Source organism: Gymnoscopelus braueri (assembly GCF_963280865.1).
Source record: "Gymnoscopelus braueri genome assembly, chromosome: 13".
In the NCBI taxonomy this organism is placed as follows: Eukaryota; Metazoa; Chordata; class Actinopteri; order Myctophiformes; family Myctophidae; genus Gymnoscopelus; species Gymnoscopelus braueri.
Genome location: NC_137615.1, coordinates 42,039,207 through 42,058,814, shown reverse-complemented (window position 1 = coordinate 42,058,814; position 19,608 = coordinate 42,039,207). Strand labels below are relative to the sequence as shown.

The following is a 19,608-nucleotide window of genomic DNA, read 5'->3' as shown; positions in this document are numbered from 1 at the left end:
TTTCAGATACTTTCTGTGTACCCAGAGCTAAATGTAAATGTGAATAACTTAGGATAGATTATTATTATAAATTATAATTATACTTTTTATTTAAAAGATACAAAGCCACCAGAAATATTCAATTTCACATTTTACTGCAATGCCCAGCAATGCATACTGTAAATAAAAACATATACAATTGATAGACAGTGAATGCACATGATCAACAAAACACAAATACGCCATGGGCAACCACCTATAGTCACAGATATTGAGTGTAAGTACAGTAAGCATTATCATCTTTTTTTTTATCCATAAAGATTCATTTTAGTCAACCTCCTCAATGGTTGGGCCCTGGGAGTTGCCTTGTGCCTGCTGTCTGCAGCTGTCTGTTGGCATTCCTCCCTGATACAACTTGCTGATGATGGAGCTACACACTTTCTCCAGCTCTTTCTGCTGATGCTGGTACTCCTCTTTATCAGCCAACTGGTTGTTCTCCAGCCAGGCTATGGCCTGATCACACTGCTCAATGACTTTCTTCTGGTCTTCTTCACTGATCTTCCCCTTCATGTTGTCATCCTGCACAACGCTCTTCATGTTGAAGGTGTAGGATTCCAGTGAGTTCTTGGCAGTGATCCTGTCCCTCTGAAGGTCGTCTTCATCTTTGTATTTGTCAGCATCCTGCACCATCCTCTCGATCTCTTCTTTGCTGAGCCGGCCCTTATCGTTGGTAATGGTGATTTCATTCTCTTTGCCTGTGCTTTTATCCACTGCAGACACTTTTAAGATGCCATTGGCATCGATGTCAAAGGTGACCTCAATCTGAGGAACCCCTCTAGGAGCAGGTGGGATTGCAGACAGCTCAAACTTGCCCAGCAGATTGTTGTCCTTGGTCATGGCTCTCTCTCCTTCATACACCTGGATGAGGACTCCAGGCTGGTTGTCAGAGTAAGTGCTGAAGGTCTGGGTTTGTTTAGTGGGGATGGTGGTGTTCCGTTTAATGAGGGCTGTCATAACTCCTCCAGCTGTCTCAAGGCCCAGGGACAGAGGCGACACATCCAGCAGCAACAGGTCTTGAACATTTCCTGATGTATCGCCTGACAGAATGGCAGCCTGGACGGCAGCTCCAAAAGCCACCGCCTCATCTGGGTTGATACTCTTGTTCAGCTCCCTGCCGTTGAAGAAATCCTGCAGGAGTTTCTGGATTTTGGGGATTCTGGTGGAGCCTCCAACCAGGACAATGTCGTTAATGTGCGCCTTGTCCATTTTGGCATCTCTAAGGGCTTTTTCCACAGGCTCTAATGTTCCCCTGAAAAGGTCAGAGCACATCTCCTCAAAGCGAGCCCTGGTGATGGAGGTGTAGAAGTCAATGCCCTCAAAAAGAGAGTCAATCTCAATGCTAGCCTGAGAGCTGGATGACAGGGTTCTCTTAGCCCTCTCACAAGCTGTGTGCAACCTCCTCAGAGCTCTCTTGTTTTGGCTGATGTCCTTCTTGTATTTCCTCTTGAACTCTTCCACAAAGTGGTTGACCATGCGATTGTCAAAGTCCTCCCCGCCCAGGTGAGTGTCTCCAGCTGTAGCCTTCACCTCAAAGATGCCGTCCTCGATCGTCAGGATGGACACGTCGAAGGTGCCCCCACCCAGGTCAAAGATTAGGACATTGCGTTCTCCTGACTTGCCTTTGTCTAGTCCGTAGGCGATGGCGGCTGCAGTTGGCTCATTGATGATTCTCAGTATATTCAGCCCTGCAATGGTGCCAGCATCCTTTGTAGCCTGTCTCTGTGAGTCGTTGAAGTAAGCTGGGACTGTGATGACAGCATTGTTCACCTTCTGGCCCAGGTAGGCCTCAGCAATCTCTCTCATCTTTATCAGAACCATGGAGGAGATCTCCTCTGGGTTGAAGCATTTGTTCTCCCCCTTGTATTCCACCTGAACTTTGGGCTTTCCTCCATCACTCACCACCTTAAAGGGCCAGTGCTTCATGTCTGACTGCACCACTGCGTCATCAAACTTTCGGCCGATCAGTCTCTTGGCATCAAACACAGTGTTGGAGGGGTTCATAGCCACCTGGTTCTTGGCTGCGTCTCCAATGAGTCTCTCGGTGTCTGTGAAAGCCACATAGCTGGGGGTGGTCCTGTTGCCCTGGTCATTGGCAATGATTTCTACTTTTCCATGCTGGTAAACCCCCACACAGGAGTAGGTGGTTCCCAGGTCAATGCCAATAGCAACACCTTTTGCTGCAGACATTTTGAATAATTACCTACAAAAAAAAAGGAGGGACATTTTTGAAACATGAAACAATTCAAACAATATATGTATAAATTATTATTGAAATTATAATGTATGTGTATCCTAATATAATTATGTATTAATAATAAAATATAAGTATTAGTTATATTGATTATATTTAAAAAAAACATTACAGTGCAGAACAACATAGGCCTACTCATCATCTCTATGATCTATCAAATAATATACATATTAATTTACCTAACTATTATAGTTACATTGATTGTACGGTGTATATTGATTCTATTTGGGCATTTTATCATTTGTATGTTTCAGATTATGTCTTGCAACAGTTATATTATTACAATCCTCCTCATGGCTTCCTGGAATTTCATTCACATTGAATAACTGATGCATTTTTTTTTAATCACATGCTGTAAATTAAATTCATTTATAAGTTACCTAGCCTAGCCTTGAGGTTATTGCACTTTATTCAAATAAATTAAAAAGTATCATAATTTACACCCATTATTCCTTCAATAGCCTGTAAATTAAGTGTCAGAAACAGGCTGGTACTTACTGTGCTGAGAAGTTTCTGAGTAAAAGTGGTCGCTCCTCGCTGTTCACTTGTTCCTAAAGTCTACGATGCTGTTGTGTTCCTCGGATCTTGTCACTTGTCTGTGTCTGTTGTGTAGCTGATGAACTACTCTTATATATATGTGTAAAAAGCTTTCTGGACATCTCCATAACTCTGTGGATGTTTCTGGTCGTTTCCATAGAGTTAAAAATAAGGTCGTTTCAGATGTCATTGGCCAATGAGAGCATTCAGCGTACATTTAGCTTCCGACGTGATGACGTCACCAACATAACGTTCCGCTCTTTCTCTAAACTTCCAGAAACATGGAGAACACGATGCTGAAGAAGTGGAGAGAATAACACACTGAAACAAATAAACACGACTAAAGACTACACGACTTTAGCTTTATTATTTATAACTCATGACTGATGAGCTATGGAAGCGAATAGATGCCATAATTCAAATGAAATGGCAAATTCGAAAATTCTACTGAAATAAGATAAATGCTTTTTAATCTTCAGGATGGTCAGGGGGCCTATGGATAATTCCTTTTCTACTCCAAGTTCAAAAAACAAAAAAGGCCCCCTGACCCAGGATGTCAAGTGATTTTATTCGCTTCCATAATGAGCTGGCTTTCATGGGCTTTATTGTTACAGTTGATCTTGCATCTGTGAATCCCTGAAATGTAAATAGCCTGTAACAACAAGACCTAGGACAGTTTGATTGATGTACTTTATTTAGTAAGACAACGAGAAACAGTACATGGAAGTACAATTCACAATACAAGGTCTACTAAACTGGATTGATTGATTGATTGATTGATGTAGTTTATTTAGAAAGACATGAGAATAGTACATGACAGTACATAACAGTACATGGAAGTACAAATTCACAATACAAGGTCTACTAAACTGGAAACTCTCATTAAGCACTAAGCTTGTTTAAGATGAGAACCCCATGCACACAAATCATGATGTCATATAAGAGGCAGACAGATATACACACTACTATACAGAATGTCATACAATCAGCTTTCAGGTTACTGGTATGACGAGAGGGGGAAAATATATATATATATATATACAAAAGAGGAAAATGAAGGAGGGGGGGGTAGGTTAAGACTTAGACAGGGGCCATTTTCGAATTGCAGCCTCCTGAAGGTAATAAAACTAACTCATAAAAGTACTAAGCTTGTTTAAAATGAGTTCCCACGCACACAAATCATGATGACATATAAGAGACAGATATGTGGCATTGGGATTGTTTGCTTAATACAAACGCAATATAGAATACATAAAAAATACGATGCAGCATAATTATTCTGTGTGGCCTAAAATTACACCATCAAAAGAAAGGAATTGGTCAGAGTCACGATGTAGCCCACTTTAAAATTGTTATATCTGGGTCCAGGGATATTTTCAGCAGAAAACAGGCACAATTGTAGTACTATTGTAGTACTCGATGTAAATGTCAAGCAGGAGCACAAAACAGCTTTGTATTAAAGGGGAGCATAAAAGACTGGGTCTCGCTGTATTGCTCAGGCTGCACTGCAGTGTCTATTCACAGGCGCGAACCCACTACTGAGCGGCACGGGGGCTTTGACCTGCTCCGTTTCCGACCTGGGCCGGTTCACCCCTCCTTAGGCGACCTGGTGGTCCCGGGCTCCCCCAGGAGCTCCATATCGATACCGAACTTAGTGCGGACACCCGATCGACATAGTCCACTGCAGCTCAGAACTCCTGAGCTCAAACGATCCGCCAGCCTCAGCCTCCCAGCAGCTTGGATTACAGGCGCACGCCACTGCACCCGGCGAGAAACACAGGCACTTCTAGGGCTTTTAACTTTATGTCATTGGTAATACTGCAGTCTTCACCACCATCTAGCGGTGAAAATGGAGATTGCCTGTGTTGAACCTGTGGTATTGTCCATAGTCCATACACTATATAGTATAATATATTCTGTACACATACTGAGTATTAGCTCTCTGGTCCATAGCGTTAGAAGGATATATGTAACACTCCTCATACACATTTCACATTTTATAAGGGTCAATAAGATTACTGCTTTTTTGTGTTATACTGTTGATGGTCGACTCGTGTATATGTATTTTTTATACATATGTGCATTGTCATTAAATCTCAATCAATAAAAAGGTGCATGTGTTTATGTGTACCATCCATAGGCAGTAAAAAGGTTAAATGTTAGTATATATAAAGTGTTAGATGCCTGTATGTGGGATGTGTTTAAATAATAGGAGAGTAGCAGAGGCATTTTTTCATAAAAAAAATAGATGGCAAAAAAAAGTTACCATTTGCCTAACCTACATGACGTTCCACTCTTTCTCTACAGTTCCAGAAACATGGAGAACAGTGCTGAAGGAGTGTAGGGAACAACAATGAAATAAACATATGGTGTGTATATATATATATATATATATGGGTATATAGACCAATTTGGACATTGTCAATGTCCTGTAATATTTAATTTCAGTTTTCAAAACATATTCCATAGAGCAGCAGTGAACATGTACAGCACATGTCTTTGTTATAATACACAGTGCATACTGTGATTTTGGGGGACATTGATTTGTGGGAACAAAATCCAGCACAAATCAAGTCTCTAGCAAGAGTGACCTGGCCAAGATGATCAAACATTTTGGACGTCAAGCACATATAAAAGTTTGAATTTTGGTTGAATAAGTTCAAGATGGTTCAACTGTAATATTTGACTGCATGAGGACTACTCTGTAGTCAACAGCCATTGATCATCAATATTGATTATTCCCAGACTAATAAGGTCCTTTACCACTTCTGAACTCCTAATAGAGCCAATGTGCAATAAAAAGTTCAAATCTTATAGATGTGGGTGTTTACATGCAAGATTTATCAGAACAAACTTTAAACCACTCAGTCCAATTCACAAGGATTCCTATACTCAAATTTACACACCACTAGGTATTAATAAGCACACTAGACTACTTCAGGAGGTCAATCCTCTAAGCTCCACTATACAGTATGGTCATTACACTTTTAATATGAGACTCCCATTTTCCCTGTCCTGTTTTAAACAGCCCATGTACTCATACAGCAAAAAATAATTCTTAAGGGTTCTAACAAATATGAATAATTCAGACCACCAGATTATACATTTTAAAACCTAGTACCTACCAGAAAGTCAATTTGACTTTTTCCCTAGAGGAAACATTTGAAATACTGTTCTGATCATACTGTTGAGGAATGTTTGATCTCGAAGCCTTTCTGGTCAGTTTTACAACTTATACCCAATAGTTACATAAAACAAGCATTTTTTTCCAGTTTAATACTTTTTATTAAAAAAGCAGCAGAGACAAGGACATTAACAAAAAAAGAAAACATCTGGTCTATTCCACCCTTACTCTGAACAAGTTACCAACATTCCCACAACCCATCATGGAGCCAGTCATTTAAAAGACTGACCATGGATACATTCGTTTCAAGTCAACTGTTCTGTTCACTGAACCCACAATGAACAGGGTTCTATTCTGCAAACACTTTGAATAGGCTACTTATTGGAGATGCAGAGTCTGAAGCCGATGGACTGCAACTGAAACCAGGCTTGGAGAACCAATATTGGGGGATAATTTGACATCTACAGTATGTGGTCCATTTCTTTTCAGGCCCAGCACTAAAAGAACATTTAACTCCCCTTTAAACAAAATTCTGCAAGTTTGATGAAGTGCTTCTCTAAAGGGACTGGGGGTGTCCAAGTTTGCGCATGTAATGAATTCTGATGTGATAACCCCACACAAAACCTTAAGGACCCAAACAAGGGAGGATCCAAGACAGATGGGAAACTGAGGGTAACTAGAGGGCAGGCCCATCTAGAACTAGAAGATAAAAACATGATTCTAAAACATGAGTCTATCATGCCATACACTAAGTACACATGGTTTACTGCAAGGGACGAGGGTGAAGAGATTTATCTTAAAAACTATTAGGGTCCATCATCTATCAGCAATTCATTACAGCATCAACTCTTGTTATGGGCCTGAAGGGGAATCATCCCTTTTAACACTAATGCCCGATTTATACATGGCTGTGTCAGATTTTCATCTGAAAATAGCAGCTCCACAAGCTCACAATGCATGTTGTTAGCTTGTAGTTCTGCCATTTTCAGTGCACACCACCAGCGCACAACCAAGTATAAATCACCCTTAAGGAATTGAAAAATACACAGATGGCTCACTTTCTTCAGCCGACAGAAGACCATCTTATGGTCAGACCGGGGCACCAGACACAGGTAGAGGAGGCGCTTCTTACGACCAAGATGAGAACGGGAATAAAGACGGGGGTAGAGGGATGGGGCAGTAGGGTCATTTCAACAAGGTCCATGACTATACAGCGGGGGCCAAAGTGACTCAACAGTAACGCTATGTACAGGCAGGTCATGGGGGGGTCAGAGTATGTGTGTGTTACACATGGGGCTCAAGCACAGGCTAACGTCACATGTAAACGGAAAAAAGACGCGCAAAGACATCACCGCGTCAAACAGTTTTTTTTGGGAGCGACTATTGCACAATGAATTGCCAGAGTACACAACTTTGGCCCCTTACATTTGAAAATCCTTTTGTTAAATATACTCAACATCTTAACAAGTAACATTACACAAAGCCAGTCTTAAAAAATGGTGGGTTTTTTTTAAAGGAGAGAAATTCCCTCTCCCACAGACACACATAGACTCTGACCCTGTTGTCTCCTTTCTCCACGCCCCCTTCCTCAAAACACACAGACACAGGAACACACAGGGGGTGAACAGGCGCGTACTAGCGCATCCTGTATTCGGAGGTCTTGGACACCTCACAAAGCTGACCCTTGAAGTCGATGTCTACGGTGAAGTCCAAGTCTCTCTGCAAATCAAAAGACAGAATGTCAGAATTTTATATAAATACAGCGGGTCCTGACAGCTACAGTAGCAAGCAAACGAACTGTCAAAAAAAAGATCGGCATAATAATATTTGCCTTTGTCTCATCATTAAGACTGCACACAGAAGCAGCGAGAAAGCAGAGATGAGTATTTGTGGTCTTACGTTGTTCTTGACGTTTGGCTTCATATTGATGGTGCCGAAGATCTCCTCCCCAGTTTTAACCGTCAGGTAGTCATCTAGGTAGAAGACTGTCTGCTTCCAGTGGGTGTAGGGAGATTCAGGACCTGGAAAGATATAGAAGTTATCGTAAGTTGGCTAGGTCTAGACTTTTAAATCCTCCCACACCACAGAATTGACTGATTATGGTCTGGCATCACAAAACAGGAGCTTCACAATTGAAAAATCTATTATCCAATGAGCGCTGTGAGAGACTAATGATTAGCTTATCAGCACCACAGGTGGGACTAAAGCCAAGTGTCTATCCAAGGAAGAGTAATAACAATGGCAACCACAATTTAGATTGACACTGCAAAACGCTCTGATATCCAACCCCTCTCCTTCATGTGGGGCACACAGGAAGTGAAATTTAGAAGTTCACAGAGCACACACACAACGAAAAAACAATCGCCACTGCAACGGATGATCAAAAGATCAGCACTATTTCACGTTGTTAAAAAGTGAAGCTGAGCGAGTCAAACTTATTATCCATTAATTTGTCATTCAAACCCCAACAGTGTCATGGCAACTAACTAGTAACTTTCAGACTTCCTGAGGCAGGATTTCAATATAAGACTTGCACTGATATACAAAACAAAAACACTTTTTCTCCTTGGATCTGCAGTGCACGATTCACACAAATTACCTCTGAATGAACTCCCAAACAGTTAGTTTACCCGTTTTGAGGTAAAAAAAAAAAAAAAGGCAGCAGACTAAACAATGAAGAAAAGGGAAAAAAGCGAGGATGGCGGATAACATGCGTTTATACTGTAGGATAGATGGATGAATTACTAAATCTACTGCAATTTTTTTTATAAACATACTGGTGGAGAAGCCTGTCCTCTTGTGGCAGCGTGTGAACTCGATGTTGAAGTAGGTGACCAGGGCGTGAATGTAGTCGTTCCTCTTCACCTGCAGGCAAAATGGTGAGGTGAAGGACAGGTCATCGATCTTCACCGTGTAGATGTCCACTTCCTGTGACAGACAAAAAAACATGAGGACCAGTGAGAGAGACCCAGCGAGTAGAGCTGTGATGGCACAATTTCCTCTATGCTTTTTTCTACTAAATGGGTGTATACATCATGTCTGAAACAACCACATCACCTTCTTGTGTACGCTTAGCGCTTAACCCATGCTCATTTCAGACCACAGCATGCTACTGGTTGGCTGCCACTTTTTCTTGCCGCAGAAAAGTTTAACCCTTCTCAACTTTGCTGCACCACTTATCACTCCTCACCGTAGACGATACATCAATCCGTGCCACTTTCAGAATAGACCAGAATATAATTCAGCGTTACTGTTGAAGGTCTTATTGTAGTCTGACAGCACTTCAAACCAACCACCCACCTTTATGAGACACGCGCTGCTGACCAACTGTTTGGGATCCACCACATCCACCAGGGGCTCCTTGATGGCCACCTCCTTGATGCAGGACATATCAAAGCCATACACGTTCTCCCACCCTATGAAGAAATGTTAACACATGAGATTGATGCATATGGGTTGCCTAGTCCTTGTGAATTGCTTGGCCATACAGCTCTCTGAAAAAGGTTCATAGTGCCATGTATTGAATCAAACAATATCGTGCACACTCAAAAAAAAGGACTACAAACCGCTGTCTCGCCCCACCCCTCTAGCTGTGACAGAATTCATAGACAACATACAAACATGGTGTAACAGCAATTGTTGCTTCATCGGCTCAGCTTAAGTTTGCTCAGATCTGTAGATTTGAAGATGCTGGAGTTAACTCATTTGCAGTAGCCAAATGGATAATTTGCTCTATATGGTCAGTAAATGTCGATAGTGGTATATGGAACTAAGCATTGCCAACCATGGTGTTACCGTTTATAATACTCAGGGGGTAGCAGTGGCTCAGGAGGTAGAGCTTGGGAATCGGAAGGTTCCCGGTTCGATCCTGGCCTCGCACTGTGTTAATGTCAAAGTGTCCTTGAGCAAAATACTGAACCCCCCCCGATTAGCAGGTTGGTGCCTTGCATAGTTTCCTCCACCATCGGTGTGTGAATGTAATGCACATTATAAAGCGGTTTTGAAAAAAGGCGCTATATAATGCACCATTTACTTAATAAATATATATTTAACCAGGCGGGTCAAACATCTACTGATTTACGACTATGATCCTATCATATAACCTGCCTTCATGGTACAAATGAGGTGAAGCTGGGTTCAAATGCACAACATCGTAATTAAGTCTGTGTTTACATGGCATGTGTTAGCTATCCCAACAACCCAGTACACCAGTTCAAGTAGGTGAAAGGCCACTCACAGTGGATTTTGTAGTCCTTGTACTGTCGGTCTTCAATGGCTGTGACATAGAGCGTAGCCCGGTCAGGGAAAATCAGGCCATCTGGTTTCTGTTAAGAGGACGAGGGAGGTCAAAGAATAGGCATGAGCGAAAAGAAAGACAGTTAATATACTTGGGGACAACAGATTACCAGTCTATTCAGAGGCCTGACATTTGGCAACAGCTGTGTAGAATTCTGATACAAAACATCTAGACGCTGCTTAACTGCCAGCCCTAGTCCACAACACAGCCAGGTCATCCTGGCAACGTGTAACAAACAGTCACATACAAAAGCCAGTGGTGCCCTGAAGTACAGATTGCCAGGAGAAGCTTTGACTGCTGCTGGCAGTTTATCGGGACTCAAAAACACACGTACCAGCCACTTGTCTCTGGCATAGATGACGGTGTTGAGCATGGACTCGTAGAAGAGACAGTAACCCATCCACTCTGAGATGATGATATCAACACCTTCCACTGGCAGATCCACTTCCTCCACCTTGCCCTTGATGATCGTCACAACTTCAAGACAGAGGATGAGTGATGAGTTCAGAAACATGTAAATACGAATGATAGTTATGAACATGAGTGGGGCTGCAACAAGCAATTATTTTCTTAGTGATTATTCTATCAATAGCAAAGAGTTGCACGTTTCATTTTTTATATACAGCAATGTATCGATTAACCACCATGTGTTAATTTTGTCGCACATGGCATCTTCCAAAAATAGTGAAAAGAACCGCTCTAGATCAGCCATTATTTTTTAAACTTTAGCCAATAACGACATGCGCAAAATAGGGATTAATTATTAATCTATCAGTTTGTTAAATTATAGATCAATATATTATCGATTAAATCTATTGGTTTGATTAACTGTTGCAGCCCTACACAAGTTATCTTGCTGAAGGCTATCAGCCTTCAGTCTGCTCACCATCATCCATTTTGTTGGCCTTGACGATTTTCACGGCATAGTCAGAGATACTGCTGCACTCAATCTGCACAACACAAAGAAACAAGGTCTTACTGCATGTTAGTGCAACATCTCACTTAATTATGTCATCACATCCACAGGGAAATAAACACTCATGACATGAGGACTATAAACAAGCATAGCAGGCTTTCCTGAGCTATTTGTATCGGACATTCCAGCCACTCCCAAACTCCACACATGACTCCTTAAATATAGCAGTGTAACTTCATGATGGGAGATGTTGATTAGAAGCAGTATAAAGGGCTCTTTTATAGAGTGAGTGGTCTTTATGATGAACATGAAGAAGCATTACTTACCCCTATGACCTTCTTGGCGCCGGCCTTGGCAGCAAACATGCAAAGGATACCGGTGCCACTGCCCACATCCAGAACTACTTTGTCCTTGAACAGGTGCTTGTTGTGGAACATAGAGTTGCGGTAGGTCAGGGTGCGCACCTCATCTTTGAGCATCTCCTACAGTGGCCATGAAGAGGACAAGAACACAAATGAACCTCATGCTACATACAATCTGTACGTTCTGATGATTACAACACACATTAGATACAGTCAAAGATTAAGCTGTTGCGTTCATCTTTAGCCACAGCCAAGTACCTCATGGATGCCAAAGTGGGCATAGGAGTCAAAGTAATAGTCCTTTGATGTCATGTCTTCAGCAGCAGGCTTGGCCGCCGAGCCCTCCCCCTGAGAAATCTCACCAAAGACAGGTCAAAGTTATAACCAGGTAAAGGGTGAGACCATTCAGACAAGTAAAGGAAATTTAAATGCGGTTAATATCATCTTACAATGTTGTGCTTGAGGCAATCAAAGTGACAACTTTTTCACAGACTAGTAACTCAAATAGCATTGTGATGATGTGGTCATCATGGTCAGAATGTGGAATAAATCCACGGGGAAAAAACAGTACATCCTATAGCAGTACTATAAAAAGGGGTCGCACTCTAAACTCAAGGTAAAATTCCCTGACCTTTCCCTTACTTTGTGTGACCAAATTTCATGTCCAACAACATAAGTAATCATTGGGCTACTCCAATTTTGTGATTAATTATGTAATTTGTCAAATTTAATTTGGACGAAACTATCAGTAGTGTCACTACTGATGCAGAGGGGGGCATTAATGAAATGAGCAGCAGGGTGCCCCGTCTCCACTAAACCAGTAAATTAGTGCATCTAGTCTAGAGGTTAAATGAGTAATCAACCCACAGAAATAAATTTATAAAATAAATATAGCTAATTGAATAATCGGTTTAGTGATGTACAGTATGTGTATTAGCCATGTGGTCGTTATAACTTCACAAAACATCAATGCTCATCTTTTTGTTCCATCTTATGCAATTAAAACGTTTGCCTACTACCACCATCAATTACTAATTATCATATTCTGGATAATATACGTGCATAAATGGCGCCATATTGATGCCGTTCGACTTACAGCTCAGATAGATCGTCCATTTAACAGTAAGTTACATAACCCAATGGGTTAACTGAGATGATTCAACTTTTTCCCGTCCATCAGTGGTGGAAAGTAACTAACGTACTCAAGTACAAATGACTTTACTGGAGTATTTTCAATTTTCAGTGTTACTCTACTACAATTATATGAAAACTTGACTTATTTTGTAGTTTTTGATGATTATTATTACTTTTACTATACTTCAAGTATATTTTGATGCCAATACCTTTACTCAGTAAATGTTTAATACCAGAATTTTACATTGCAGTATTGATACTTTTACTTAAGTAACAAATGTGTGAGTACTTCTTCCACCACTGCCGTTCATCCATGCACAAAAGGATGGGAGCACATGGTTGGTAAAGGTATGACGCCGAGGCAGGCCGCCTTCATCCATTAACACGTACACTCATTTTCTGCTCTAGCAAAACAAAAAAATCCTCCTATGACATTCCTCATGGGCCTAAATTGTGAATCTGTGCCCTAAAACCAACCAACTCCCATTGTGAGATCCAAGTTATTATATCATCATGCTATGCTACCAGTTAGCTGGACCAACAGGCTTTCACCGTTAAAACTCGTGAACATTTCGCTTCTTTAACATTATATTCCATGACACGACGCATGACCAGTGAGACGCACGTCGACATATACCGTTATCTGGGTGGTTAAATAGCACTGTTATTGAACCATTAACTGGCTCTGTAGGAGCATGAGGCAGCATTTATAGTGCTGCTAACCGGCTAACACGTTAGCCCCCATGCGGTCCCAGCACAGTGTTGCCATATCGGCTTATTATAAGCGACTTTGGGCTTCTTTTTCTGTAAAGTTGCTTGTAAATATTGGTTAGTTGCGGGTTGCGGTATTTTGGGCTTGCCCCCTAAATGTTGTTTAAAATAGTGATTTAAAAACTATTGTCAAGGACCCCCAAATTAATGTATTTGTCCACGGGCCCCCCCACCCCATCTTTAACAATTTGTGACCCGTCCCAGATTAGTGTCAACATTTTTAACTTTAAGATTTTTAAGAAAATAGCCATCTCCAAACTGAGCTTGTAGATCGGCAATTTTCAAATAACCAACGCTCATGGGGCCTAGTCGCTTCTTTTAGGCTTGTTTTCATAGACCAAGTTACTCATTTCTCACGCAGAATCTGGCAACACTGGTCCCAGCAGAGTTATATGTATGAACTGATTCAATGGGTGTGATTCATTCAACACAATGAACTCTCAAAACCTGACCCATAACGTGAACATCGATACACGGCTTGAATATTACATACACAACATACATCGATTAATAGTTAGTGTGTTTAAACAAACACATAACACACGGATCGAGGTAAAACGAACGTTAACAGGGGTCTCTAATCATCAAGTAAAATGGATGCTTCGTTTCCAAGTGCGTATATGCGGCGGACCACGACCCGGTGCGACGACAACTCCCGGCATTTGTACCATAGCAACAAACCGCTACCGGTCCCAGAACTCACATATTGACCCAGGGAAACGTGTTTTGTATTCGTGAGAGTCGTTAATAATGTGGACTTACCTCCATTGTGTCTGTAGTCTCCGCCATTTCGGTCCGCTCTGTGTGTCTGCGCGAGGTGGAACAAGCATGCGGACCACACTTGAAAGGCGCCCCTCCCAATCCCCGCCCATTAAGATAAAATATGATTTACGATTGGATGGATTTGGTTAGACTCCGCCTACGGTTTCAGAGGAATGAACGTTCATTGGTTGTTTTCTGGTGAGCGCAATCTCGAGTTTTGAGGAAGGCTGAAGGCTCCATCTCGCGAGAGTGTCGCTTGTCAAAAAAGAACAGAATGCAATACTACAAATCATAAAATGTCAAAAACAGTACTGTAAAACTACCAATTGCCTGACTGCCTTTGTAATGTTTTATACTGTCATGCTGGATAATGCTGTCAGTATTTTTGTTTAGTGGTTGAATTTAATTATCCTGGCTGCTTCTACGTGTAAAGCTAAAGCCATTCAATTGTACTGTTGCAATACAGTATGTTGTCTGTGTTGTATGCTGCCTAAGTGCACTGTTTAGAATAGATTGTAGGTGTTTTCTAGTTTGGGGTTACTGCACTGACTGAACCCAAGTTTCAGTGTAGGGGCAAGAGGAAGCTTTCTGGTTCAGTCCCTGCCCCGGCTCCTCCTGTCATCATGGAGCTGCTGGAGCAAGACACTGAATTGCTCCCTATATGAGCAGGTTGGTGCCTTGCAAATTTGCAGCTTCTGCGAATGTGTGAGAATTGTTGTGTGCAAGACGCTATAAATGTGCAGACCATTTAAATGTGCAGACCATTTAAATGTTTCCAGTCAGCTGTATTTGATTGAGCAATAAGGTTTGGTGGGATATATTACTGTTTCACCCAAACACTCTAGGAAATTCTTATGCCAATGACTTATCATAACCTATATGAGAGGGAATTGTCAGCTTAAAGATAGTTTTGGTGTTGAATAATACAAATAAAAGTCTGAAATTATGTTGCAATGGGCCAGAGACAATAAAAGCAGGTATAGAAAAGTCTCTAATTGAAGATGTCACTCAATCCTAGAGCCAAAATTTAACTGGAACGATTCCAAAAATAATACATGTCATTGGGGAAAAAAGAGCCACTGTCTACAAATCGTGTGGCAAAAAATAAGAGATAGGATTTCAATTCATCAAACTTCGCCCACCATTTGAAAACCCACTGAGAGATTGGATTCTAGCTTGAGAGTCCTGAATTAAAAAATCATTTTACAAACATACTAAAACATGCTACCATTGACACTTGAGGACTTGACAACTGAAATTTGTGATTTTGTGGCTTAATCTGACCTGAGCACAGTGACCTGGGACTAGAAGTGTTTTATTTGTCACTTACACTGACAAGTTGTACACCAGTTCAACGAGGTCAGAGGTCAATGCCCAGCCAAGTCATACTATAAAAATCACACCCAGTGTGAAGTGGGCGGTGTGGTCATCACAGTGGTCATCATAGTGATGGAAGCTCACTTCAAAAAAAATATGGATTTTTTGAAGTGCATAATCCTATTTATAGGTTATTAATGTCATCATGTGTCTCGTTAGCCAATCACAGTGCTGAATAGAGTAGTCAATAGAGTCAGCCAATCACAGTACAGCTAGGGGTGTACTAATGAGCCAATCACAATACAGCTAATGAGGTGTCCCAACCCCGCTTACAGGGGCGGCTACACCGCCCAAAAATAGACTATAAATGGTACCCAACTGCCTCCATGCTTGGCACTCAGCATCAAGGGTTGGATTGGAGGTAAGTCCCGGACAGGTACTTACTACTTGTACATCAAGCTGCCTCATGCTACGAAAACAGCCTATTGGCTCCTGACCTATTGGCTACATGGCTTGGTAAGCGCTGGTTCCCAAGGCTACTTTGCTTGTGCAAGCAGTGAAATATTGGTGGGACCTGTTACTCAGAACTGTGCTAACACAACAAGTAATCAAAAATTAAAACAAAGGTATTAATACTGAAATAGAAATAAAGGTAGAGACTGGTAGAATGGCAATAAAGACCAACTACATATTTTTAGCGTCAGTGTCTAAAATGTGCAAGAGCAGAGGCATAATATAATATATCCTGTATCGTTGTATCTTTATTAGCAGTTCAAATGTGCAAAAGAAGCAGAATGAACACATACGTACATAAAAAAGTCACGTGTTTCACTTGTCTATGTACATGTGCAAGTAACATTTTGAGCAGCAGCTCAAGATTGCAGTTGTTTTATTTTGTTTTGTTATGTAGTTTTTTGACCATTTCTTCCTTCAGGGCTCTGACAACCACAGGGGGAAAAAACTCTTTCCCAACATTCATTTTTATTTTTTATTTAACCTTTATTTAACCAGTACAAAAACACAATGAGACTAAAGTCTCTTTTACGAGTGTGAACTGGCCAAGAGAAGAGGCAATAAATGTTACACAGCTCTGCCAGTAACAACAAATACAGGACAATAACAATGACAGACATATAACATCCGTAAAAACAATACTCGCTACCTAGGAAGCTCAAGGAAAAACAGAGAATCTACAAAGTGACCAGTATAAAACTAAGGGCAACAACATTTGCTACACACCAAATCAGGAGCAATGTCTGGGAAGTGTGCCCATGGCAACCCTTTTAAAACTCACTAGAGCGATCCAATTTGAGTCTGGTCTGCATGTCATTCCACGACCAGGGCCCAAAATATGCAAGGCTTTTTTTCCAGCCTCCAATTTTGTTGGGGGTACGGCATAGCGCAGACAAGCATTTGATCTGAGATTGAGAGAGTTTTGGACTAGTTCAAATTTAGAACAAATGTAAAATGGAAGATTACAGAGAATAGCTATGTAAATGAGAGTATCAGTGTAGCAACCTGCAAGATGTTAAGAAGGACCAACCCACTAAGGAATACAGGGTACAGAAAAGAGTAATGAGGTAAGGTGGAATTGGTAATAAACCTCAGTGCTGCATGAAAAAGGGGATTGAGTTTGCCCAGTGTTGAGGAACAGGCAAAGCGATAGACAGTATCACCATAGTCAAGCTGTGACAGGAAGAGGCCTACGACCAGCTTTTTTCGAAAGGGAGGGGAAAAACAGGACTTCATTCTGTAAAAGAAGTTCAGCGTGAGTTTTAGCTTCTTTGCCAAAGAATCAATGTGGTGTTTAAAATGTAACTTGTTGTCCCAAGATATTTGTAAGGCTCAACCCATTCAATGGATAATCCATCCAGAGTGGTGGTGTTTGAGGGGACACCACCACGGGACCCCAACGGAAACAAGTCCGCAAGGACTTTTTTGGCAGGACTTTTTAGACAAAAGTATTATAAATGTAACTGTGTTGTTTTACATTCTTTTGCCTAATAAAAATTTCAATCAATCAATTTCAATCAATCAAACAGTGACTATGCTATTTGGGGCAAATAGCATATCCTTGTTTTTTTGGCCATTTAATAGCAGTTTGCTATTTAACAGTTCATGCTGCAGAGAGACACAATCGGGCACAAGAATACTGTGTCATCAGCATACATATGATACTTATAGTGCTTAGATTGACTGCATATGTGATTTACGTATAACAGAAAAAGCAGTGGCGCTAGAATGGAACCTAGGGTGATGGTAGACACCGTATCACCAAACTTAACACACTGTGTGCGGCCGACTAGGTAGCCTTTAAACCAACCTAGCACATTGTGACAAAAAACAATGTTTGAAAGGAACTTTAGCAATACATGGTGATCAGCAGTATCAAAAGCCTTGCTCAAGTTGATGAATAAGGATACACAGAAAGATTTCTCACCCAAGGCAGCCCTGATGTCATCAATAACATTAAGGCACGCTGTTACATACTGTGTTTTGTTCTAAAACCGAATGCATGGGATTTAAAATCATGTGTGCATCAACAAAGAGTTTTACCTGCTGTGTCGATACTTGACCTTCTAAAATCTTAGCCAAGGCAGAGAGATTTGAAATAGGCCTAATAGTTATTGACATCACAAGGATTGCCAGCCTTGAGGAGAGGTGAAACATGAGGGCCAGAGGACTTTTTAGCGTCCAGTGTGGACAGGGCAAGCATAACATCCGATACCTGGATGGGGGAGAAGTCAAAATCAGCAGATGAGCCGGCATTCTCCTGCGGACACCTTGCTGAGGGGCGTTAGCATTTTGCTCATCAAAAAGATGTCCCGCCCTTTTAAAATGAGTATTAAAAGCATTGGGCCCAGGGCATTGGGCCCAGGGCATGTCAGCCCTTCCCATTTTGCATCATCACAAACTATCCATTAGGATGATGTTTGTCCTTCATAATTATATTCATATAGCTCTGTCCATACCAGCCACGCTTCCTGTCAGGATACTCAGAGAGTAGAAAGTTCAGGATATTCTCTAACACCTTGAATTTCTTTAGCTGCCTGAGGTGGCACAGGCATTACCCATCTGCAAAAAAGAGGGGGAAAAATGCAGTTGCTGGCTGCTGAATCTGTCTCTTGAGAGATTAGGTCCTTGGTAATGTGCACCCCAAGTATACTTGAAGCTGTCCACCCTCTCCACTGGTTCACCTCAGCGGTCAAGAGGGGCGTGTAAGACCTTTGAATACTGAGCAGTTATTTGGGCCAGCATGGGAAACATTCTTGGATACAGGCACAATGGTGGACCTCTTGAAACATGTGGGGAGTGGGACCATGATCTGGGCAAGGGAGAGGTTGAATATGGTGGTGAATACTGGTACCAGGTCAGCAGAGGTCTTGGTGACCCACCCAGGTATGGCATCAGAGCCAGCTGCTTTCCTGAAGTTCACCCTTTTCAACATCCCTCCAGACAGTGTTGTGCAAAAGCAGCAAAGACAGCAGATCCACAAGCTCACAAGGCATGCATCCCTTCCCCTGTGTGTGTGTGTGTGTGTGTGTGTGTGTGTGTGTGTGTGTGTGTGTGTGTGTGTGTGTGTGTGTGTGTGTGTGTGTGTCTCTCCGGGGCTAATCACCCAAACCACTGGACTGATCAGCGCAACATTTCTTGTGAATGGTGATAGTAGGAAGTATTATTTTTCACATAATTCATACATTTCGAAATGTTTAACTTTTTGAAACTATTTTTCTAAACAGTCTATGACTATGTCATGACTGGACAAAAATGGTTGCCTATTTCCCCTACAGCTTCCTCATGTCCTGATGGCTGCACCCCATGACATTTCCCCCACAGCTTCCTCATGTCCTGATGGCTGCACCCCATGACTCACGACACAGCCCAGGCGGGGCAACCCAGCCAGCCTGGTGGAGATCTCCGCTCTGAGGAGAACACTTTCTTTCTTTTTTCTCCTTCCTAGAGTAAATCTAAGATTTGCCATAATTCACAAAAAAAAAGTGAGAACCATTTGGACAGTATTATTATTTGTTTTTACTATCCTTCATAGTCCTTCATTGATGAACTGCCACTGATCGATCCGAACTCAATCAAAAGTTT

The 19,608-nt window shown here is 41.6% G+C and overlaps 2 protein-coding genes across 3 annotated transcripts; both read right to left on the bottom strand.

Moving 5' to 3' along the window:
• Positions 1–148: 148 nt before the first annotated feature.
• LOC308098466 (heat shock 70 kDa protein 1) lies at positions 149–2,882 on the bottom strand. The gene is made up of 2 exons (XM_080446831.1): positions 2,789–2,882; positions 149–2,239 (listed from the first exon to the last, which is right to left on the bottom strand). Exon 2 carries the CDS (start codon positions 2,224–2,226, stop codon positions 307–309), a length of 1,920 nt encoding a protein of 639 aa, XP_080302957.1. The 5' UTR covers positions 2,227–2,239; positions 2,789–2,882; the 3' UTR covers positions 149–306.
• Positions 2,883–6,088: 3,206 nt separating this feature from the next.
• On the bottom strand, positions 6,089–14,257 carry prmt1 (protein arginine methyltransferase 1). 2 transcript variants are annotated; one of them, XM_080446834.1, is made up of 10 exons: positions 14,194–14,257; positions 11,785–11,874; positions 11,491–11,646; positions 11,135–11,198; positions 10,583–10,725; positions 10,189–10,276; positions 9,252–9,367; positions 8,729–8,879; positions 7,851–7,972; positions 6,089–7,670 (listed from the first exon to the last, which is right to left on the bottom strand). In XM_080446834.1, exons 1-10 carry the CDS (start codon positions 14,218–14,220, stop codon positions 7,587–7,589), a joined length of 1,041 nt encoding a protein of 346 aa, XP_080302960.1. In that variant the 5' UTR covers positions 14,221–14,257; the 3' UTR covers positions 6,089–7,586. The 2 variants fall into 2 exon arrangements, with proteins under 2 accessions (XP_080302960.1, XP_080302959.1); XM_080446833.1 differs by having other exon boundaries at positions 11,785–11,883; positions 14,194–14,254.
• Between the last annotated feature and the right edge of the window lie 5,351 nt (positions 14,258–19,608).